This window comes from Notechis scutatus, chromosome 13 (assembly GCF_049901735.1).
Source record: "Notechis scutatus isolate UNSWTSFEM ecotype Mainland chromosome 13, rNotScu1.2, whole genome shotgun sequence".
Taxonomy (NCBI): Eukaryota; Metazoa; Chordata; class Lepidosauria; order Squamata; family Elapidae; genus Notechis; species Notechis scutatus.
Window position 1 is genome coordinate 3,915,930 of NC_142021.1, and position 21,883 is coordinate 3,937,812.

Below are 21,883 nucleotides of genomic sequence, written 5' to 3' on the forward strand. Positions count from 1 at the left end.
CCCCTGGGGTCAGGATGGGGTGGGAAATGCCCCTGGGGTCATAACTGAAGGGGAGAGGTTGCTTCAGTGGCTGTGTTTGCAACTCACACCAGTTGTTTACACTGGAGTTGGTGTATTCTAGGGCATCAAGTATGCTGGGTATACAAACCACAGCTTATCGCAGCATGCCACCAAGCCAGGGTAAGGCAGCAGCTTCTATTTCCACTCTGCCATCTTTTCCCATGTGCAAAACTCTCGTGGTTCCTATTTGAAAAACCAACATGTTAAAAAAAGGGGGGGGGATGGATGGGAAACGAGAACAGAAAAGGGAAGGGAGAGCTAGAGAGGAAGGAAGGAAAAGAAAGGGAGAGAGTTAGTGAGGAAGGGAGGTAAAGAGAGCAAGACAGGAAGGAAGGAAGCGAGGGAGGGAGGGAAGGAAGGAAAAGAAAGAGACAAAGGGAAAGAGGGAGGGAAAAAGAGCAAGGAAGCTAGGAAGGAAGAGAAGGAAAGAAAGGAAGGGAAGGGAGGAGGAAGGAAGGATAAAAAGGAGGGTGGAAGGAGAGGAAGGAAAGGTGGAAGGAGAGGGGAGGGCAGGAGGGAGGGAGGAGGGAGGAAGGAAGGAAAAGAGAGAGACAGGAAAGAAGGGAGGGAAAAGGAGTAAGTCAGAGAGAAAGGGAAGGAAGGAGGAAAGAAGGGTGGAGGGAGGGAGAGAGGAAAGGTGTAAGGGAGGAAGGAGGGAAGATGGAAGGGTGGGTAGAGGGAGGGAGGAAGGAAGGAAAGGTGGAGGGAGGGAAGGAGGAAAGAAAGTAGGGAGGGAGGGTGGGAGGAAGGAGGAAAGAAAAAAGGCGGAAGGAGGGAGGGAAGAAGGAAGGAAAGGTGGAAGGAGGGAGAGAGGAAGGAAAGGTGGAAGGGAAGGAGGGATGGAAGGAAAGGTGGAAGGAGGGAGGACGGAAGGAAAGGTGGAAGGAGGGAGAGAGGAAAGAAAGTAGAGAGGGAGGGTGGGAGGAAGGAGGAAAGAAAAAGGTGGAAGTGGGGAGGAAAGAAGGAAGGAAAGGTGGAAGGGAGGGAGAGAGGAAGGAAAGGTGGAAGGGAGGGAGGATGGAAGGAAAGGTGGAAGGAGGGAGAGAGGAAGGAAAGGTGGAAGGAGGGAGGGAGGAAGGAAGAAAAGGTGGAAGGAGGGAGGGAGGAAGGAAGAAAAGGTGGAAGGAGGGAGGGAGAGAGGAAGGAAGGAAGGGAGGGAGGGAATCTGTTTGATCTGAGCACTGGTGTTTGGGAGCCACTTCCAAATAACACCCCATTTATCCCCTGAACCTCAGTTTCCCCAACAAACAGAAGTCCGAGGAACCTTCTCCTACCCTCATGAGCTCCTCTTTAGGCAACAACCTGTCCGAACTGGACCGGCTCCTCCTGGAATTGAACGCTGTCCAGCACAACCCCTCACCTGGCAGCCCCACAGGTACGAGGGGCTGGGCTCTAGGGTCAGGATCACGCCATTGGGAGGGGTGGGGGCGGTGAGAGGAACGGGGAGGGGTGTAGCAGGACAGTGGCAGCATCGCCTGACCCCCTGGAATGGCTCTACAGGGAACCTCGACTTACGACCACAAGGGGAGGCCAAAGCGTAGCTCGCTCGAGAAGCGAGAAATTTTTTGTTTAAGGGAGTTTTGCCCCGTTTTACGACCTTGCCGCGGTCGTTATGCGGATCACTGCAGGCGTGAAGCTGGTAGCGTGGTTGTTAAGGGAATCTGGCTTCCCCATGGGCTTTTGGTCGTCCGAAGGTCGCAAAAGGGGAGCGTGGGACGCTGCCACCGTCGTAAGTGCGAGTCAGTTCCCGAGCCTCCAAATATAAATCGCAGGACCTTGGGGAAAGAGGGCAAGGAATAGAAATGTGGGCCCTGAAAAATCACAAGCTTTGCTTTGGTTAGGAAGAACAACAGAAGAGGGGGAGGGTCCTTGGAGGTCTTCTAGTCTAACCCCCCCGCTCGAGTTATGCCACCGTTTTTTAAAAAAATATATTTAAGCATATTAATATTATGAATAAAATGCATCAAGCACGCTCAAAGGTCCCGCCTGCATTTTTATTTTTATTTCTATTTTGACTTGTAAGATGAGAATGCAGGAAGCCCCTCGCGGCCCGGTGGGACTGGCTCCCCCTACAGCCTCCTGGAGAACACTACCTCTGTGGCTGCGCAGCCCCCAGCCCCAGGGAAAGAAAAGCCCAAGTGGAATGGGGGGCCCGGGGTGGAAGACATCTGCCCCAGCGTGGAAAGCCTTCTGGATGAACTGGAGAGCTCCGTGCCCAGCCCTGTGTGAGTAGCCCCCGATGACTACCCACCCGGCTAAGGGGTGACGGTATTTCTGGAGGGAGAGGGGGGATTTGTGGTGTCTCCCCTTAAAAACAGTGTTTCTCAGCCTTGGCAACTCTTAACATGGGTGGACTTCAACTCCCAGAATTCCTGGTCAGCATGCTTGAAGATTCATGGACTTCAACTCCCCAAATTACCAAGCCTCATGCTTGAAGATGGGTGGAATTCAATTTCTATGTCCAGAATTCCTCAGCTGGGGTGCTTTAAGATGGGTGGACTTCAACGCCCAGAATTCCCCAGCCAGTATGTTTTAAGATGCATGGACTTCAATGCCCAGAATTCCCTGGCCAGGATGCTTTAAGTCAGGTGGGCTTCAACTCCCAGAATTCCCCAGCCAGCAAGCTTTAAGATGGCTGGATTTCAACACCCAGAATTCCCCAACAGGATGGGTGGACTTCAACGCCCAGAATTCCCAGGCCAGCAAGTTTTAAGATGGCTGAATTGCAACTTCCAGAATTTCTTAGTTACATGCTTTAAGATGGGTGGACGTCAACCCCCAGAACTCCCCAGCCAGCATTTAAGATGGGTGGATGTCACCACCCAGAATTCCCTGCCAGGATGGGTGGACTTCAACGCCCAGAATTCCCCAGCCAGCAAGTTATAAGATGGTTGGATTTCAACTTCAATGCCCAGAATGCCCTGGCCAGGATGCTTTAAGATGCGTGGATTTCAACTCCCAGAATTCCCCAGTCTGTGTACTTTAAAATAACTGGACTTCAACCCCCAGAATTCCTTGCCAGGATGGGTGGACTTCAACCCCCAGAATTCCTTGCCAGGATGGGTGGACTTCAACTCCCAGAATTCCTTGCCAGGATGGGTGGACTTCAACACCCAGAATTCCTTGCCAGGATGGGTGGACTTCAACACCCAGAATTCCTTGCCAGGATGGGTGGACTTCAACACCCAGAATTCCTTGCCAGGATGGGTGGACTTCAACACCCAGACTTCCTTGCCAGGATGGGTGGACTTCAACTCCCAGAATTCCCAGCCACATGCTGTTAGATGGGTAGACTTCACCTCCCAGAGTTCCTGAAGGAATGGCTTTTTAAAGTGGAGAAGTACCTGCAATCTAATTAATGTAGAGTTAATGTGCGCAGGTGACAATTTCTTAAATATTTTTAATGACCTTGTGGGGGTCTGTATTTCTAGCTGCCTGTGGCCCATGGGCTGTGGGTTGGACATGTTTGCTCTACCTGGAAAGGCAAAGAAAGGCGGGGCAGGGGCTGGAAAGCAAGGCAGGGAGGGGGTCCTTTTTCCCCCTGTTCCTGGAAGCAAACCTCAAATGACTGTTTCTGTCTTGTTTGTCTCCATTAGGCCAGCTATTACGGTGAATCAAGGAGGGATGAGCAGCCCCCAGAGATTCGCCTCCAGCCAGCAACAGACACGCATATCTGCATCTTCAGCAACCAGAGAGCTGGATGAGCTCATGGCTTCCCTTTCAGACTTCAAGGTGCCCCCTCCCGCTCCCTTGTTACTCCTTTCTGGCCTGGGGATGATCCTCACCCTTAACCCCCTTGTTCACACATTGGCTTCAACCCAAGTGCTTTGGGTAAGGTGGGGCCCCTGGTGCTCTCTGAGCTTGGCTGGTTTTCTTGCAGACCTTTCATGACCCAACTAAGTAACATCATCAGTGCTAGAAGGGAGTGTGGGGTTTGTGGGGAGGAGGAGGAGGAGGAAGACGACTGCGGAATCCTTGGTGCTCTCTGAGCTTGATAGTTTTCTTGCAGACGTTTCATGACCCAACTCGGGAACATCATCAGTGCTAGAAGAGAGTTGGGTTTGCATGGAGGAGGAGGAGGAGGAGGAGGAGGAGGAGGAGGATGACTGCGGAATCCTTGGTGCTCTCTGAGCTTGATAGTTTTCTTGCAGACGTTTCATTACCCAACTAGGTAGCATCTTCAGTGCTAGAAGAGAGGGGGTTTTGCAAAGAAGAGGAGGAGGAGGAAGAATTGTGAAATTTTTCGAGCTTGTGCTCTTTGAGCTTGGCTATTCCCTTGCAGACGTGTCATCGTCAGTACTAGAAGGGAGTGGGGTTTGTAGGGTAACGGAGGAGGGAAATCTGCCTCACACATTGATTGGGCGAAGAGCATTTTGATCTTAACCATCGGCTAAACGGTTGGGCCCTTGGTCCGCGGCTGACCGTTGGCCCACAAAGCAGAAGCCGCTGGAATGGATGTGCGGCTCTGTGTCCTTTGCCCAGGCTCGCTTTGAGGGGTGGGGTTCATGTATCCAATGGAAATGGATAAATCTTGTCCCTTGCTGGTTTGCAGTCCAAAGGTGACTTCAAAGAAAGACTCAAATCTTAGCTGAGCCTTGGCCCCGATTCTGCGGTTGGCCGCTCTTTCTGAACTCAACTTTGAGAACTGGGGATTGAAAAGTGCAAATCCCATGCTCCTCCTCCTCTTCCTGCCCTTCTCCTTTTTTTCCTTCTCCTCTTTCTCCTCCTCCTCTTCCTCCTTCTCTGCTTTTTGCCCTTCCCCTCTTCCTCCTCCTCTTCTTCTTGCCCTTCTCCTTTTTCTTTCTCTCCTCCTCCTCCTCCTCCTCTTCCTCCTCCTCCTCCTCCTCCTCCTCCTCCTCTTCCTCTTCCTCTTTCTCCTCCTCCTCTTCCTCCTTCTCTGCTTCTTGCCCTTCTCCTTTTTCTCCTCCTCCTCCTCCTCCTCCTCCTCCTCCTCCTCCTCCTCCTCCTCCTCCTCCTCCTCCTCCTCCTCCTCCTCCTCCTCCAATCTTAAAGTTGCCAAGCTGGAGCGATCCTTGATCTCTAGTCCATAAGAAGGAGGAGAAGACCTGTTTTGCAAACTAAGCTGCTCTCAGGAATTATTAGTTCTTGTATGTCCTTTTTCTTCCTTTGCCTTTAATTAACGAGTGAGTTTAATGCGGGGCGCTCTTTATTTTTCTGCCGGTATTTTGCTTTTTTTTCTTCTTCTCTTCCTTCTTCCTTCAATCCTGTTTTCCATCTTTTTCTCCCATCTTCCTTTGTTTCCCCCCCCCCTCTGTTCCTTCTCCTCCCCTTTCCTTTCTCTTTCAGACCAGTTCCACCATATCTCTGGCCTCTGAGCCTTCCCTACCGCTGTCTTCTGGATCTCCTCACTTTGGGCCACCCCGTACGGTTCCCCCACGGGCCTCCAAGCCCCCCAGGGCCAAACACGATGGGTCTGACCCAAGTCCCGAGGCCCCTGTGGAGTTGGAGATCCTACACATTGATGAGAAAAGCAGCGGTTTGGCAGCCGCCGCGATCCCAGAACCTCCTTCCAATGCTTTGCATCGTCACCTTGCTGGACCTCGGACCAAGCCCCCCCTTGGGAAAGCTTCTACCCCTCGCCCGAGCTCAGATGGACCCAGCAAAGCCCCTCCTGAGAAATCCCGTGTCTCTTCTTCGGAGCCCGAGTTGCTAGGGATTTGTGCAGATGGGGCAGGAACTCCACAACCCCTGGAGCCAGAAGGACCTTGGAAGGAGACCCTCAACAGGGGACACTTGCCTTCGGTTCTGAACAGGCTTTCAAAGAGGCCGGCCCCGCCAGAAGAGAGGGTTCTTTCCCGCCCCAAAGCTCCTTTTTTCAAGGAGGATGGAATGGGGACGATGGGTTACACCAGGCAGAGCAACTCCGAAACGTCTCTCTTGGCGCCAAGGACGTCTCTCAAGAAGGACCACGTTGGCGTACATGATCTTTTCAACGTCGAACGATGGGAGAGTTTCCCAGGCACCAGCAAAAGCCAACCGGGCTGGGCTGCCCCACAGGCCTTGAACCACGGGACTGAAATCCGAGATCCGGTGAGGGCAAGCAGCTGTCCCGATGTGGCGGAGAGGGCATCCGGGAAGAACGGCCTTCCGGGCGGGGTCGCGGCTGTGCCGAAGGTTGCTGGACGTTCCCGGGAAGAGGAACTGGATTGTATCGCCGGCCCTACAATCTCGGTGGAGAGAATGTCCACTTCGAGCCAGGCAGGCGTCGGGATGAATATGGGGGGCGGGGCGGGGAAAGAGATGAGTGGGGGACAACGAGGGATGGGATGTCTCCATGCCGCTTTTGGTTTGGCTGTGCATGAAACACGCTTATGGAGTTTGCACCTGGATTTAGCTAGTTTTGCATGCTTCTCTTGGATCAGGGGTTGGCAACCTTACACAAAAGACCCACAAAAATCCTAACTGCAAGCCCCACCCCCCACCCCCCGTTCAATTCTGGAGCCAACCGGAAGTCCGGTTCTCCTCACCATAGAGTCTCCTCCTAGCGCGGTGTCCTTTTTCCTCTACCTGTCCTAACCGAAAGCCCTATCAGTTGTGGAGCTGTGATGACCCAAAGGGGCGTGGCACAAAGGCAACACAGTCAGATAATCAGTAGGAGTCCCTTTATTAGCTCCAACTTGGCCCCCAATGTCTTGGTTACCTGCTGGGTTGGAGAAAAAACTCTCCCAGGAACAGCCTTGGGCTGCAGAGAATCAAGTCCAAAACATGGTCAACAAAAACTGTAACTATAAGTCCAATCAAGCAAGATGAGGTAATTAGTCCGGCAGGGCAGGAGAAGGAATTCTAGATGTGAAGGAATGGCAGTAACTCAACATGGTTGGGAAGATGCCAGGAACAGAGATAACTAAAGTGAACACAAGATAAACTCACGTTTGTTCCTAGCACATGCCACACTCAGCTTGCATTTCTTTTAAACTCTCTTCTCAGGTGTGGCTAATGAAGGGAATCAGGGCCCTTTCCTCCCCCATAATCCACATAATCCACATTGCTCTCTTCTCCATTCCTCCCTGCGTGCCCTAGGATGAAGAGGGGATGGGCCTGGGTTTTCCTCCGAACTCCCTCTCCCTTGTTCTACCTCTCCCTTGTTCTACCTCTCCCCTGCTCTGCCCAGCCAGACTTTGCCCTTCCCCAGTTTCCTCCACAGCTAAGGGAACCACACTCCCACTCCCTGTCAGCTGTTCGTCTTCATCCTCGGATTCAGACTCTGACGGGGGCATGACAGGAGCTGACTTGGTGACAGGGAGCCTCAACAGAAGGGTGAAAGAGCCCCATGCGGCTCTAGAGCCGCAGGTTGCCGACCCCTGTCCTAGATAGATGCCACCTGCCTGTGGTGTAGGAGGGTGATTTGGCAAAAAGCGTTGCTCTTAATGTGTTTTGGGGTTTCCACTGGGCGCTCTGCTGAGTTGAGGAAGTGGGGTGCTCTTGGTGGAGAGAAATGGGACGATCTTCGACGATAAGGATTGGGCTCACCTCCAGATTAGGAATCCCCTTCTTCACACCAGGGTTTTTCAACTTCAACCCCTTTAAGATACAGGTAGGGCTGAAAGGAGCTGAATGTTCATGTTTCATCAAGGAGAATATTTGTTGATCAGGGTTGAAATGATAGGGTCCTTGGTGCCCTCTGAGTTTGCTGGTTTTCTTGCAGATGTTTCATTACCAAACTAGGTAACATCATCAGTGCTACAAGGGAATGGGGGGTTGCAGAAAAGAGGAGAAGGAAAGGGAAAGAGGAGGAGGAGGAGGAGAAAGAGGAGGAGAAGGAGGATCGTTGGGTCCTTGGTGCTCTGTGAGCTTGCAGACGTTTCATTACCAAACTAGTTAACAACACCAGTGCTGCATGTGGCTGCAGTTGGACAGCTTTCCCTAATGATGGATTGCCTACTTCTGGCTGTGTCTGAAAGGACTTTCCCTCCAGTTGAGGAAGGAGTCAATTTCTGCTTTCCTCGGCTTATGACCACTAACCCCAGTCAACGTCAAAAGACCGTGTGCTTTGTGCCATCCAGTTCAAGGGGTGGGGGAGAAGCTTACTCAACCTGAACGTTTCCCTCCCCTCCCTTTAAAGATCAAATCCGTGATCAGGAAAACCAAAGAGATCTCCAACGTGCATCCCATGTGCCGCGATCTGTCACCAAGGCGCAAGCTGGGCCCTGTCCTCTTCCATAAAACCATCTCCCAAGACCGCCTGATTGAAGAACTTCAAGACCGGCTGGGCATCAGCCGAGTCGAAGAAGAAAATCAACAGAGCCCCGATGACTGGTTGACCGAGGGGGTCATCATCACCTCCAGGCCTCAGAAGAAGAACAAAGATGGTAGTCAACAAATAGAAAAGGTAGCCAGGAGCTCTGAAAAGGAGTCCTCCAGTTGATAGGAGGAAGGTAGTTTTGGAGCGCTGGTTCCAGAACATCTCCGGTTCCTTCCAGAGAGAACATTTCCATGGCCGATGTCAACTGGCAAAACATTCCCACGCCTCGGCTTCACGCAGGTCATGCTGGCATTGTTGCTCCTAATAAATCTTTTGAATTTTTTTTGAAGCTTATGATTTAATTAGGGCGGTCGCCGGAATCCTGACAGCCGATGGCGGATGGATCTTCTCTCTTCTTGGTCATGCCTACAGCAGATGAAACCAAGCTTCATTTCTTAATTGAAAATTAGGAATTAGCAGAGGGCGGAGGTCCCTTCCCTTGAAAAGCAAGAGGGATCCGATGAGAGTAGCGAGGCTGCCTCTGAACAGAGAGAAAATCAGATCCTTTTTTTGTTGCAGGTCAAAAAGAGAGAGATCCATCCCTTGTCAATTTTGGGCCCGTTTCCCAAAGTATATTTGGAGAATATACCTATTTTCCAAAGCACCTGAAGATGGGACAAGAAGCAATGGATGGAGACCAACCCAAGGAAAGGACCAACCTAGGGGAAATTTCCAGAGAGGGAGAACAATTAATCAGGTGGAACAGGTGTCCTCCAGAAGTTGTGGATGTTCCGTCCCTGGAGGGTTTTTTTAAAGGAGAGATTGGACAACCATTTATATCTGAAATGGTTTAGGATTTCCTGCTTGAGAGAGGGTTAGACTAGAAGACTTCCAAGGTCCCTTCCAACTCTGTTATCCTATTGTTGTTTTCTTCTGAGCCTTAATATCCTGCTGGAGCCCAGAAAGGCTTGTTTTCCTAGTTGATCCCTAGGAAGTAAGAGAAATGTGGTAGTTGCTATCAGTTGAACTTCACACAGTGGCTTAGTTGGTTGGATTTCCGTACAGTTTGTCTCAGAATCCCTGGACTTCTCTGGATTGTTCTCACCTCTCATTGATTTGGGATTCCCAACAGGGGCTGGCCGTGGGTCAGTTCCTTAGACATTGAACGTTTGTAGAACGTTGTAGAGCCTCCCAGGTTTTTTTTTCCGCAAGCGAGACCTTGGGTGGAATACCTAGCACCATCAGATAGTTTTTGAAGGCTCTTCCATCCAGTTGAGGGCAGAAGGAACTCAACAAATGAAAGCCTACAAAGATTCAGGAGAACCTATTTCTACTTGGAAGGGTCTCTAGTTGTTGTCATACCGTTTTTGCTCTTGATTGTGTCCCAAGGGAAGGTTTGTGCCTCTTCAGGAAGGTGAGGTAGAAGCAGGCATCTCCAAACTTGGCCACTTTCATTCTTGTGGACTTCCAACTCCCACAATTCCTCAGCCAGCCATTCTGCTTAGGGAATTCTGGGAGTTGAAGTCCACAAGTCTTAAAGTGGCCAAGGTTGGAGACCCCTGAAGTAGAATACTGTTACATTTCTCCAACCTGTTGCCTTCCAAAAGGGTGCACCTCAACTCTCAGACTCCTTCACCATGCATAGGTCCATTTGGAGTTGACCTCCACCCTTTGGGAAGTGCCCTGGTTGGAGAAGGTTGGCCTCCATGATCTTCTTCTTCTTCTTCTGGTGCCTTCTGGGTAAGGTGTCTTTGGCCTCTTCATGTTTCTCCCTGCTTTTTTCCCCAGGTTATTATTCCTGCTACGTCACCCCTTCCTCTGCGAAGAACCGTCTCTATCCCACCTTCTCCGCCGCCGCAGCTTCCTAAAGATGTCTCCAAGGCTGCTTCAGTCAACGCCACTCTTGGCTCTTCTCTTCCATCTTCTCCTCCTCCACCACCTCCTCCCTTGCCCTCGCCCGCACCGCCACACATCCCTCAGCTGCGCTACGTGCCGTCCGCCCATCCGACTCAGCCTCCCGTCCCGTGGGAAATGCTGTTGGAAGAAGTTTCCCCCCAGCAGGCACCAGCCCCTTCCTCCAAAGCCTCGGTGTCAGTTAGCTGTCAGACAGAGGAGGCCCCCTTCTCTCCACCACAGCAGGCACGACCCTTCTTTGATGTTCTCCTGCTTCCTTAACAGCTTCACAACTCTGGCCAGAAAGGTCGCGAAATGGGGCAAACATTCTGGCCTAGACCTTCCCAAGATCACGAAGCCAACTCCTTGTCCCGATAAAACTCCTTTTATTTAGGTTCAAGGGAATTCCTGTCCAGCAAAGTCCCAGCCAACAGTCTTTCATAAGATTTCACAACTACAGACCTTTATCAGGCTGGGAAAGTTGCCAAGCCGATAGCTTCCAAACGCCAGCTGTAGCAGCAAGAAGTCAGGAACAGATCTTCACCCTAATGAATTGAACTAACTGTCTCCTGCAAACACTACTCCCCTTTCGCTCCTCTTTATGCCCTATGGAAGGAGCCATTCACCGTCCACCTGTGGCTTTAGTCCCGAGTCAACCCTTGTTTCTTACTATTCCCTTCTTCTGGCAGCTCTGTGCATGTGCACACTGGGAACAGGCTCCAGCTGTTCTTCCCCACTGATCTCCCACTCCAAAGGCAGCTTATAACTGTCGGCCCCATCTCTGCCTCCGACGCAGAGCCCTCGTCAGAGCCTTCCTCAGACTCCAGGACTGGCCCATGTTCCCCTCCAACCTCCTCACTGTCTGAGTCTGCTGCCAGCTCTGCTGGCCACTGGCGGGCCACACAACAATTCACGAGAAATGTCTCAATTCAGCACAGAAATTTTCGGCTCCATTGCGGCCGTTAAGTCCAGGAGTACCCATATCCGTGTCTGAGGAGGATGGTGCAGGACCCAATCCTAGATGCATGTTGCTAAGTGAGACATATTAAGTGAGTTTTGCCCCATTTTACGTCCTTTCTCGCCACGGTTGTTAAGATGATTCACAGCAATTGTGAAGCTAGTTCCATGGTCGTTAAGTGAATCTGGCTTTCCCCTTGACTTGGCTTGTCCAAGGGTCACAAAAGTGGGTCAACATGACCCCCCCCCCCCCGGGGACACCTCAATCATCATAAATGTGAGTCAGTTGCCAAGGGTCCAAATTTTGATCACGTGACCATGGGGATGTCATAAGTGTGAAAAAGCAGTCCAAAGTCACTCTTGTTGGTGCCATTGTAACTTTGAACGGTCACTCATTGAACTGTTTGTAAATCAAGGACTCCCTGCATTTTAGAGGGAGTTCCATTCTCCTGGCAGCTCTGTGCATGTGCACATTGGGAACAGGCTCCAGCTGCTCTTCTTCCCCACTGATGTCCAACTCCGAAGGCAGCTGATAACTTTCAGATGGCCCTGGCCCCATCTCTGCCTCTGACGCAGAACCCTCCTCGGAGCCTACCCCAGACCCCAGACTCCTCCAGGTTTTTACCTTCAGAATCCACCCTTCCCCCTTAAAAAAAACATGTCTTTAAATGAGGCACGGAATTCAGAAGTTTCTTAAAATTCAACAATCCAGCCAGCTTTTTTTCAAACGGTTGCAGCCTGCTTAGCTCATTCTGGATTCTGCTTTTCAGGTCCTTCCTGTTCCATCTCTGGACCACCTCCTTGCTACTCTCCCACCTACTCCCGAGAAGGCAGGAACTTTTGCTTGAATTCCTGCTTCAGCATGTTGAGTGGGAAAAAAAATGTCTTTGACCCAAACATGTGGATATCTTGCATGGATGGGGTTTGGTAGAAATGCAGTTTTTGCTGGGTTTTCCTAAGGCTCATTGATCTGTTTTATTGCAAGCTTAAAAAGAAACGGGGGTCAGTTTTTTTAAACCTGGCATGAATTTGGAGGCCTTGTGGCATGATCGTCTTGAGAAGGCGGAGAAATTTGGGCCTGGAGAAAGGCGGCAAAGGGTCTGCAACAGGCATTCAGCAACTGAGCCACTAAAAATTCAAATTCGATGCCAAGCAGTTAAATTTGCTGGTCAGCTGTGAGAAGTGAATTCTAAATTACTGTAAAAGTTACTCTTAAGCCTACAAAAGTTACTAGGTGCCACTGTGGTGAGAATGCAGCATTGCAGGCTAATTCTGCCGACTGACAGCAGTTCGATTCTCACCGGCTCAAGGTTGACACAGCCTCCCATCCTTCCGAGGTTGGTAAAATAAGGACCCAGATTGTTGGAGAGGTCTGTAAAGCACCCTAAAGCAGTATATAAGTCTAAGTGCTATTGCTATGAAAAGCTGTGGTGGTGCAGTGGTTAGAATGAAGAATTGCAGGCTACTTCTGCCGGCTGCCAGCAGTTCGATTCTCACCGGCTCATGATTGACTCGTCCTTCCATCCTTCCGAGGTCGGAAAAAGATCTCACTTGAACGACGTCAATTTTGGGCTCGACTGTGGTCTGGAGTCTGTATTCCAAGCTTTGACGACAATATTCCAAAAATTTTTTTAGAATTTTGTACACTAAAATTTAATGCGGTTTCCTTTCCTTAGCCCCGAGGTCTTAACAAAATTGCTGCATTGTGGTTTGGACATGTAGAACCGCCGAGGAGGGCCCTGTGGTGTGGAAGTGTACTGAATGTCATCCGTGCTTGCAAAATGTTTAGAGTGTGGGTCCTGTTCTTGGAAAAACCATTGTGACACTAACCGCCCCTTCTACCTATCCTCAAGTGTGACCCTTTGCTAGTTCCTGCAGTCACATCAACCATCAACCCCGTGAATGGAAACTCCAAAGCGCTTGTTGGCGTCCCAACGGTTGGAAGGACGCTGTTGTGGTTTTGTATCTCACCGTTCTCTTGTTTTCATCTCTCCTTTAGTTTATGTCGCAGGGAAAAGGAGCTGGCAGCTATCCGCCCACCACCCCTCCAAAGCCAGGCAGCCAGTTGGACAGCATGCTTGGAAGCCTCCAATCTGACCTCAACAAACTTGGAGTAGCAACGGTTGCCAAAGGTGTCTGTGGAGCATGCAAGAAGCCAATTGCCGGGCAGGTGAGCCTCAAGGGGGGGGGTCATTTCAGCTCTTATCGTTTTGAGAACTAGTTTGGTGTTGGGGTGAAGGGGTTGGATGAGAAACCAGGGGTCTGTGAGTTCTAGCACCGCCTCGGGCATTAAAGATGGCTGGGTGACTTTGGGACTATCTTCAGGAGATGGTGAGTTTAAGTTCCACCTTAGGCATGAAAGCTGGCTGGGTGATTGTAGGCCAATCACCAGGAGATGGTGAGTTCTAGTTCCATCTTAAGCATGACAGCTATCTGGTTGACTTTGGGCCAATCACCAGGAGATGGTGAGTTCTAGTTCCATCTTAAGCATGACAGGTATCTGGGTGACTATGGACCAATCACCAGGAGACAGTGAATTCTAGTTCCACTTTAGGCATGAAAGCTGGCTGGATGACATTGGGCCAATCACCAGGAGATGGTGAGTTGTAGTTTTAGCTTAAGCATGATAGCTACCTGGGTGACTGCAGGCCAATCACCAGGAGACTGTGAAATCTAGTTCCACCTTAGGCATGAAAGCTGGCTGGGTGACATTGGGACAACTACCAGGAGATGATGAGTTTTAGTTCCACCTTAGGCATGACAGCTAGCTGGGTGACTGCGGGCCAATCACCAGGAGACGGTGAGTTCTAGTTCCATTTTAAGCATGACAGCTACCTAGGTGGCTTTGAGCCAGTCCCTCTCTCTCAGCCCAAGTCCCGTCATGGCGCCATTGTTGTAAAAACAAGGTGGAAGGACTATGTGCACCACCTTGTGGTGTGTGACAAAGTAAACACAAATATTAAAAGATCAGCGAGGGCTATTAAAACCATGCAGATAGATGAAGTGGCCATGCTGGAAGAACCTAGAGAACACTCTTTACGTCCTTGCAAGGGATAGAATGAGCTGCATTCGAGAACTGGTCTGGCAAAGGTTTTGTATGCCCTAGTTAACAACGCAACGTTGCCGGAGGAGGAAGCTTTGCAAAATAAGGTTAACAACTCTTTAACGCCTTTTTGTTTTGTTGTTTCTCTTTTTCTTTTTCTCCCACCCTAGGTGGTCACAGCCATGGGGAAAACGTGGCACCCCGAGCATTTTGTTTGCACCCATTGCCAGGAGGAAATCGGCTCCCGGAATTTCTTTGAGCGGGACAGCCAGCCCTATTGCGAGAGAGATTATCACAACCTCTTTTCGCCCCGCTGTTACTACTGCAACGGTCCCATCCTGGATGTGAGTCCCTGAGATCTGACGTCTTTACTATTAATTCATATATTTTTTTTCTTAATCTGTTTCCTCTAGAGCAGAGGTCTCCAAACTTGGCAGCTTTAAGACTTGTGGACTGGTGAATGATGGGCTTATTCATCCTTTGTGGTTTCTTCTTCTTAGAAAGTGGTGACGGCCCTGGACCGAACATGGCACCCTGAACACTTCTTCTGCGCACAATGTGGAGCGTTCTTTGGACCCGAAGGTATGGACGCTGGACGTTTTTGCATGGAGCTTGGGGCCAGATGTGCCACTTGTCCTCAAGAATTGAATGTTGGGTCTTAGGACTTGATACACCAATTCCGTGAGGAGTCTCCGATGTTCTCTCAGCTAGCTCTCACAAGCAAGCCCAGAGAGCACCAAGGACCCCACACTCCTCCTCCTCCTCCTCTTCTTCCTTCCCCAGTTCCTCCTCTCTGCCCCACTCCCTTCTACCACTGATGACGTTACCTAGTTTGGGTCATGAAACGTCTGTGAGAAAAGGGAGGAGGAGGAAGAGATGGTGGGATCCTTGGAGCTCTCTGAGCTGGATTGTTTTCTTGAAGACATTTCATTACCCAACTAGGCAACATCATCAATGCTAGAAGGGAAATGAGGTTTGCAGGAGGGAGGAGGAGGAAGTGGAGAAGGAGGAGAAAGAAGATCGTGAGTCCATGGTGTTCTCTGAGCTTGGTTGTTTTTTCCTTGCAGACATTTCATTACCCAGCTAGGTATCAACATCAGTGCTTGAAAGAAGTTTGCTTCTCAGTTTATATTCTGATGGCTTCCACGGTCAGTTTTGCCCAAAGTGGCCTTGCAGGTTCTTTGGGTTGGCCTGTTTACTGTTGTTGGTCCGAGGTTATTATGTTAAATTATATATACAATATATTATTCAACGCAAAGTTGGCTCAGGCTGTGAAGCGGTGTATAAGTCTAAGTGCCATTGCTTTGCTCTTCCTTTTCCCCTCCCTCCCTCTCTCCTTCGCTTCCTGTGCAGTAGTTAGAAAGGAGTATTGCAGGCTAACTCTGCCCACTGCCAGGAAGTTCGATCCTGACTAGCTCAAGGTTGACTCAGCCTTTCTGTCCTTCTGAGGTCGGTAAAACGAGGACCCAGATTGTTGGGGTTTGCAAGAGGCTGACTCTGTAAACCGCTTAGAGTAGGGCTGGAAAGGCACTGTGAAGAGGTATATAAGTCTAAGCACTAAGTGGGAAGGAAGGAAAGGAAAGGAAAGGAAAGGAAAGGAAAGGAAAGGAAAGGAAAGGAAAGGAAAGGAAAGGAAAGGAAGGAAGGAAGGAAGGAAGGAAGGAAGGAAGGAAGGAAGGAAGGAAGGAAGGAAGGGCTGTGGTGCACAATGATTAGAATGCAGCATTGCAGGCTAACTCACTGCTCACTGTCAGCAGTTCGATCCTGACCAGCTGAAGATTGACTCAGCCTTTCCATCCTTCCGAGGTGGGTAAAATGAGGACCCAGATTGTTGGGGGGTTTGCAAGAGGCTGACTCTGTAAACTGCTCAGAGAGGGCTGTAAAAGCACTGTGAAGTGGTATATAAGTCTAAGTGCGACTGCTACTTCTTTGCCCTTCCTTCCTTCCTTCCTTCCTTCCTTCCTTCCTTCCTTCCTTCCTTCCTTCCTTCCTTCCTTCCTTCCTGTGCAGTAGTTAGAGAGCAGTATGGCAGGCTAACTGCCCACTGCCAGCAGTTCGATCCTGACCAGCTCAAGGTTGACTCAGCCTTTCTGTCCTTCCGAGACCGGTAAAATGAGGAGACCCAGATTGTTTGGGGCAAGAGGCTGGCTCTGTAGACCGCTTAGAGAGGGCTGGAAAGGCACTGTGAAGCGGTATATAAGGCTATTGCTATTCTGCTCTCGATTAACCGACTTTCTCTTCCGTTTGGCTCCCAGGCTTCCACGAGAAGGACGGCAAAGCCTATTGCCGCAAAGATTACTTCGATATGTTTGCTCCCAAGTGTGGCGGGTGTGCCCGGGCCATCTTGGAGAACTATATCTCAGCCTTGAACACCCTCTGGCATCCCGAGTGTTTCGTCTGCCGGGTAAGATGACTTCCTTTTCCATGGCAACTTTTCCAACATTTTGGAAAGGAAACGTTTTTCTCCAGTTTTAACAGTAGAGACTAAAGTAATCCAGGTAGTCTTTCATCTAGAACAGGTCGTTTAGTGTCCAACATTGCAATAGTATTCTTCCTTCCTTCCTTCCTTCCTTCCTTCCTTCCTTCCTTCCTTCCTTCCTTCCTTCCTCTCCCCTCCCCCCTCCCCTCCCCTCCCCTCCCCTCTCCCATCCTATCCTACCCTCCTTCCTTCTACCTTTCTCTATTCTATTCTATCCTGTTCTACATTCCATTCCATTCCACATTCTATTCTATTCTATTCTATTCTATTCTATTCTATTCTATTCTATTCTATTCTATATTCTATTCTATTCCTATTCTCTATTCTATTCTACAGTATTTTTAATTCTATTCTATTCTATTTTCTATTCTATTTTCTATTCTATTCTATATTCTATTCTATTCCTATTCTCTATTCTATTCTACAGTATTTTTAATTCTATTCTATTCTATTCTATTCTATTTTCTATTCTATTTTCTATTCTATTTTCTATTTTCTATTCTATTTTCTATTCCATTCTATTCTCTTCCCCAGGCAGCGTATAAATTGTATATCTTCACGCAAGGCCGCCATTATGGTTTTGTAAGTCCAGGGCACGATGCAGTGTTCGTTTTGTTCCCACGCAGGAATGCTTCACCCCGTTCGTCAACGGCAGCTTCTTCGAACACGACGGGCAGCCCTACTGCGAAGTGCATTACCACGAACGCCGCGGCTCGCTCTGCTCTGGCTGCCAGAAGCCCATCACGGGCCGCTGCATCACCGCCATGGCCAAGAAATTCCACCCGGAACACTTCGTCTGTGCCTTCTGCCTCAAGCAGCTCAACAAGGGGACCTTCAAAGAGCAGAACGACAAGCCTTATTGCCAGAACTGCTTCTTGAAGCTCTTCTGCTGAACGTCTCACCCCACCGCCTCAGCCCTCCGTGGTATCTCTCCTGCCAGGAAACCCTCGCCAAGTTTTTCACGGCGTCCGGCAACTCGAGTGGGTTGATGTAGGAGAGGAGGAGGAGGAGGAAGAGGATTTGTGTGTGTGTGTGTGTGCGTGTGTGTGTGTGAGAATGAGATGTTCACAGCCTCTCTGGGAAGGTGGAAGAAGAGGCCCAAGGGACTATGGAGGTTGGATTATTATTATGACCTTTATTGTACAGCGTACGCAACATGTGAACAATGAGATCGGCTGAGCCTCCCTTCGTGTGCGCGCGCGTGCACACTCACACACACACACACAGAGTGATGACCCGGGGCGTGACACAAAAATAACAAAGTCACAAAAATAGAATAAATCCCCTTTAATGCCTCCAACTTGGCCCCCAATGTCCAGTTATCCTTGGCTGGATATCAGACTCTTCCAAAAACAGTCTACGAAGGGAAGAAATGCAGTCTGAACCCAAAGTAAAGATAATTAGAAATAATAATTAAAAAAAAACCCAACATAGACCACACTGAAGTAATTAACACGGCAGGCCAGGATGATAAGTTGCAGACTTCCAAAAGATAACTCAGCACCCATAGTTGAGAGGACACCAAAACAGCTGTGTAAAATGCCCCACTTATATCGTGTTCTCCCAGCTGCAACTAATGAAAAGGATCAGGGCCTTTTTCTCTCCCGTAAGCCATGTTGCTCCCTTCTCCGTTTCTCCCTGAGTGCCCTAGGATGAAGAGGGGGTGGTCCTGGGTCTTCCTCTGAGTGCCCAGCCAGACTGTGCCCTTCCCCCATTTCTTCCACAGCCACTGGGAGCCACACTCCCACTCCCTGTCAACTGCTCAACCTCCCCCTCAGAATCGGACTCCAACAAGGGCATGACACACACCCACACCCAACACAACTCACAGTGTGGACAGAAGTCCCTAACCCACTCCTACTCTTATTACACTAGGTGACCTTGTTGCACAATGTGCCGGCCCCCTCAAGTCTTATGTGGACATGAAGTTATTTTAAGTCGAGGAATGTAAGTCGAGGAATACCTGTATTTACCAGAACGCCTCTTGCAAACCTTCCCAGCCAGCTTCCAGCAAGCAAACTTCCAAGGGGGGGAACTGGATTTGCTTAACAACTGAGTGACGCATTTAACAACCAGGGCAAAATGGTTGCAAAATTAGCTACAAACTCACTTAAGAGCTGTCTTGCTGGAGCGATGGAAATTCTGGTGTTTAATTCTCGTCGCACGTCGAGGCCTGTTATATTTTTGCGGTTTTGCACCCGAGAGATGGGAGAAGTGTAAAAACCACAATTTTTTTTTTTTGCTTTTTTGATTCTTCTCCAGCCTGTCTGGTGTGCCTGTGTAAGATTCTCCCCAGAAATGATCTTCAGAGCAATAATTTAAAAACTTTTTATATCGATGTAGCAATTTCATAAAACCTTTGGTGGTTCTGCTCGAGCCCTTTTTTCCCCCCTTCCAGGGTGTTTCGATTGTGAGAAAAACATAACTTTTTTGCTATTAAGCTGAATGCTGTGTGTTTGGGTAAGGAATGTGGTGTGTGTGGGTTTTTTTTTTACACTGGGTCTTGAATGCATAACAAACAAAAAAGCTTTTAAAATCTCTTATATGGAAATTTTACTTTTATGAACATTTTTCGACGGATGCTTTTTTTAAGTATCTGATTTCTTCTGGGCAGGACCCTAAGCTAGGTTGGTTCCTGTCTTTATGAGCCTTGATGCTTTCTTAAAACCAACTATTAATTATATATAAATGTATATGTAAATCCTTTTTGTAAACTGGGGGGTGTTGGAGAAGTGGAATCTATTAGGAGATGTATGTATATTGTCTTTCTTTTTTTTCTTCTCTTTTTGCTTGTTGAGTAGTTTTTTATGGATCAGGGTTCAACTGGAATGGATTTTTGTAAAAAAAACAAAGACGAGGAAAAAGACACATCCACCGGTTTCATCCTGGATTTTCAAAAGAGCCTTAAGTTCATTTAAAAAGCACACGTATTAAGATATTTGCTTTTAAGTTCCAGTCCATTTCAGATGTTGCTGTTGGAGAGTGGTTTGCCTTGTAAATTTTACCCTTTGATGGCTAGAATTTTTCATGTCTTTTGCCCCACTGGCTCGGGATCCTGGGCTGAAGGAGACAAGCTAAGAGAAGCAAAAAAAATTCACACTGCTTGAGGGTGTGTGTGTGTGTGTGTGTCCTTTTAGGATCAAACTGGAGATATTCTCTCCCACCTTTTGTGGAAATTGGTCGCTTGCTTGGAGAAGTACCCTGCGCCGTTCCGTGCATCGGAGTCTTCAATGCATTTTTTCATGGACTCTCTGAGCGTTTGTTTTTTGTTTTTTAAGGGGGAGACGTTTTTCAAAGCCTGAGAGGTGGTCTCGGTGGTTAAGACGCTGGGTTTGTCAGCCAGAAAACTGGCAGCCCCGATTCGAGACCCTGGTTCGTGACGGGGTGAGCTCCCGTCCTCACCTCAGTTGCTGCCCACTTAGTTCGAAAGCATGGGAGTTCAAGTAGATCAATAGGTACCACTTTGGTGGGAAGGTAACAGCGCTCCGTGATGGCATACTGGTCACATGACCGTGGAAATGTCTTTGGAGAGCGCTGGCTCAACAGCCTTGAAACAGGGATGAGCAGCGCCCCCTAGAGTCGGCAACGACTAGTGGAATAAAATCTGCAGGAATTCCATTATCTTTTCTTTTTTCTTTTGTTTCCAAAGCCTGAATTTGGGCTGAAGGCTCTTTCAAAATCCCGGCTGTTTTATTTCGCTTTGAGAAGGCCCATTGAAAGGTTTGATCTGTTAGGACAAAAATAAAATGTGCCTTTTCCCTCATTTTCCGTGCTTTTTTTAAAAAAAATTCCCATCTTTTGGAGTGGACTATCCTACGCTACTGTAGCTTTGGCATTATAGGCAGTTTAAAAAAGAAAAAAAATTCCTGTTCTTGATGCTCTTTAAAAAAAAAAAAAAAACCTCTCTTAAGTGCCTCAAAATGAAGTGGCTCTTGATGAAAACTTCAGCTATTCTGCTCAGGAAGAGAAGGGGAGGTTTTCCTGTGGAATTATATTTCTCTCTCCCCCCCCCCCCTCTCCATTTTCTGTATTCCTTTTTTGCAATGCATTGTCGCCCTTCTTAAAAAGTCATTGTGATGATGCTAAATAAAGATTTGGAGACAGGCTTGGGTGTCGTTTGTAGCTTAGCCTGTGCTGTTCTGACCCAGGCTTCCTAGACCGTAATTATGTACACACTTATTTTAAAAACCAAGACGTATTTTATTGCAACTCTGGGAATGGTTTTCATCCGCCGAGATAAGCACACACCTTTCAGTGCTGCCAAAAACAGAAGTATCAAATGAACTAGAAAAGAAACCAACCCATGTACAAAAAGAACCAACCGAAGTGCAAAGAGCTTCAAGAATGGCTCTGAATCGAACGAACGGCTTTGCTTCCTGCAAAGGTTTCATCATCTTGACCTGTCCTTTATCCCTTATGGGAGGGGCAATCCCCTCCCAGCCTTACTCCCGAGTCTCCCCTTTTGTCTTAGCTGCTCTCGCCTTCTGGCAGCCCTGCGCACACGCGCACGAGGAACAGGCTCCCCTCGTTCCTCTGCCTTGCTGCTGCCAGATTCTGGAGGCTCTGGGTCTGCACCCAACTCCCAGGTTGTCCTGACCCCACCTCTGCACCGGACGCAGGACCCTTGTCCGAGTCCTCTCCAGACTCCCAGACTGGTCCCCGTTCTTCCCCACTGTCCGATTCCACTGCCGTCTGCACCAGCAGCCGTCAAACCACAGCATGTTTGTGCCTGAGTGTGGTGATGAAAATGGAACACACATTTTGGGATGGTGGGGGGGCAGGCAGAGGATGGAAAATCATCCTTTCCAATAGCCATGTGGGCAGTTGACTTTAAGGGATCCCAAGTCAATCAAACCTGGAAAAGGATCACTTCCCATTATTAGCAGCACCTTCAGCCAGGATCCCCTTGGTTTTTGCCCTGAATAACAGGATTTGGGAGGGACCTTGGAGATCTTCTAGTCCACCCCCTGCTCAAGCAGGAGACCCCATCTCATTTCAGACCAGTGGCTGTCCTGTCTCTCCTTGAATATTTCCAGTGAAGGAGCCCCCATATCCAAGAAGCTGCTTCAGTTCCCAAAAGCAACCGAAATTCCTTTTTTTTCCCTTGAAGACATTTTGCTTCTCATCCAGGAAGCTTCTTCAGTTCTAACTGAAGAATCCTGAACTCTCCCCACCATTCAGTTAGAACTAAAGAAGCTTCTTGGACCAGAAGCAAAATGTCTTCAAAGAAAAACTAAGAAAGTCCAAG

At 49.0% G+C, this 21,883-nt stretch overlaps 1 protein-coding gene across 3 annotated transcripts in view; it reads left to right on the forward strand.

Moving 5' to 3' along the window:
* The window catches only part of PXN (paxillin), a 49,633-nt gene extending 28,894 nt beyond the window's left edge, over positions 1-20,739 (forward strand). For 2 of the 3 annotated variants that reach the window (XM_087942748.1, XM_087942749.1), the window contains 8 exons: positions 1,296-1,435; positions 2,084-2,285; positions 3,657-3,792; positions 13,113-13,283; positions 14,327-14,500; positions 14,657-14,738; positions 16,412-16,560; positions 17,262-20,739. In XM_087942748.1, the coding sequence (XP_087798874.1) occupies positions 1,296-1,435; positions 2,084-2,285; positions 3,657-3,792; positions 13,113-13,283; positions 14,327-14,500; positions 14,657-14,738; positions 16,412-16,560; positions 17,262-17,528 (1,321 nt within the window). In that variant the 3' untranslated portion in view covers positions 17,529-20,739. Of the gene's footprint in view, positions 1-1,295; positions 1,436-2,083; positions 2,286-3,656; positions 3,793-5,367; positions 6,280-8,143; positions 8,411-10,051; positions 10,403-11,883; positions 11,944-13,112; positions 13,284-14,326; positions 14,501-14,656; positions 14,739-16,411; positions 16,561-17,261 lie in introns of all 3 variants that reach the window. The other variant, XM_087942750.1, reaches the window with a different exon arrangement.
* The last annotated feature ends 1,144 nt before the right edge of the window (positions 20,740-21,883 follow it).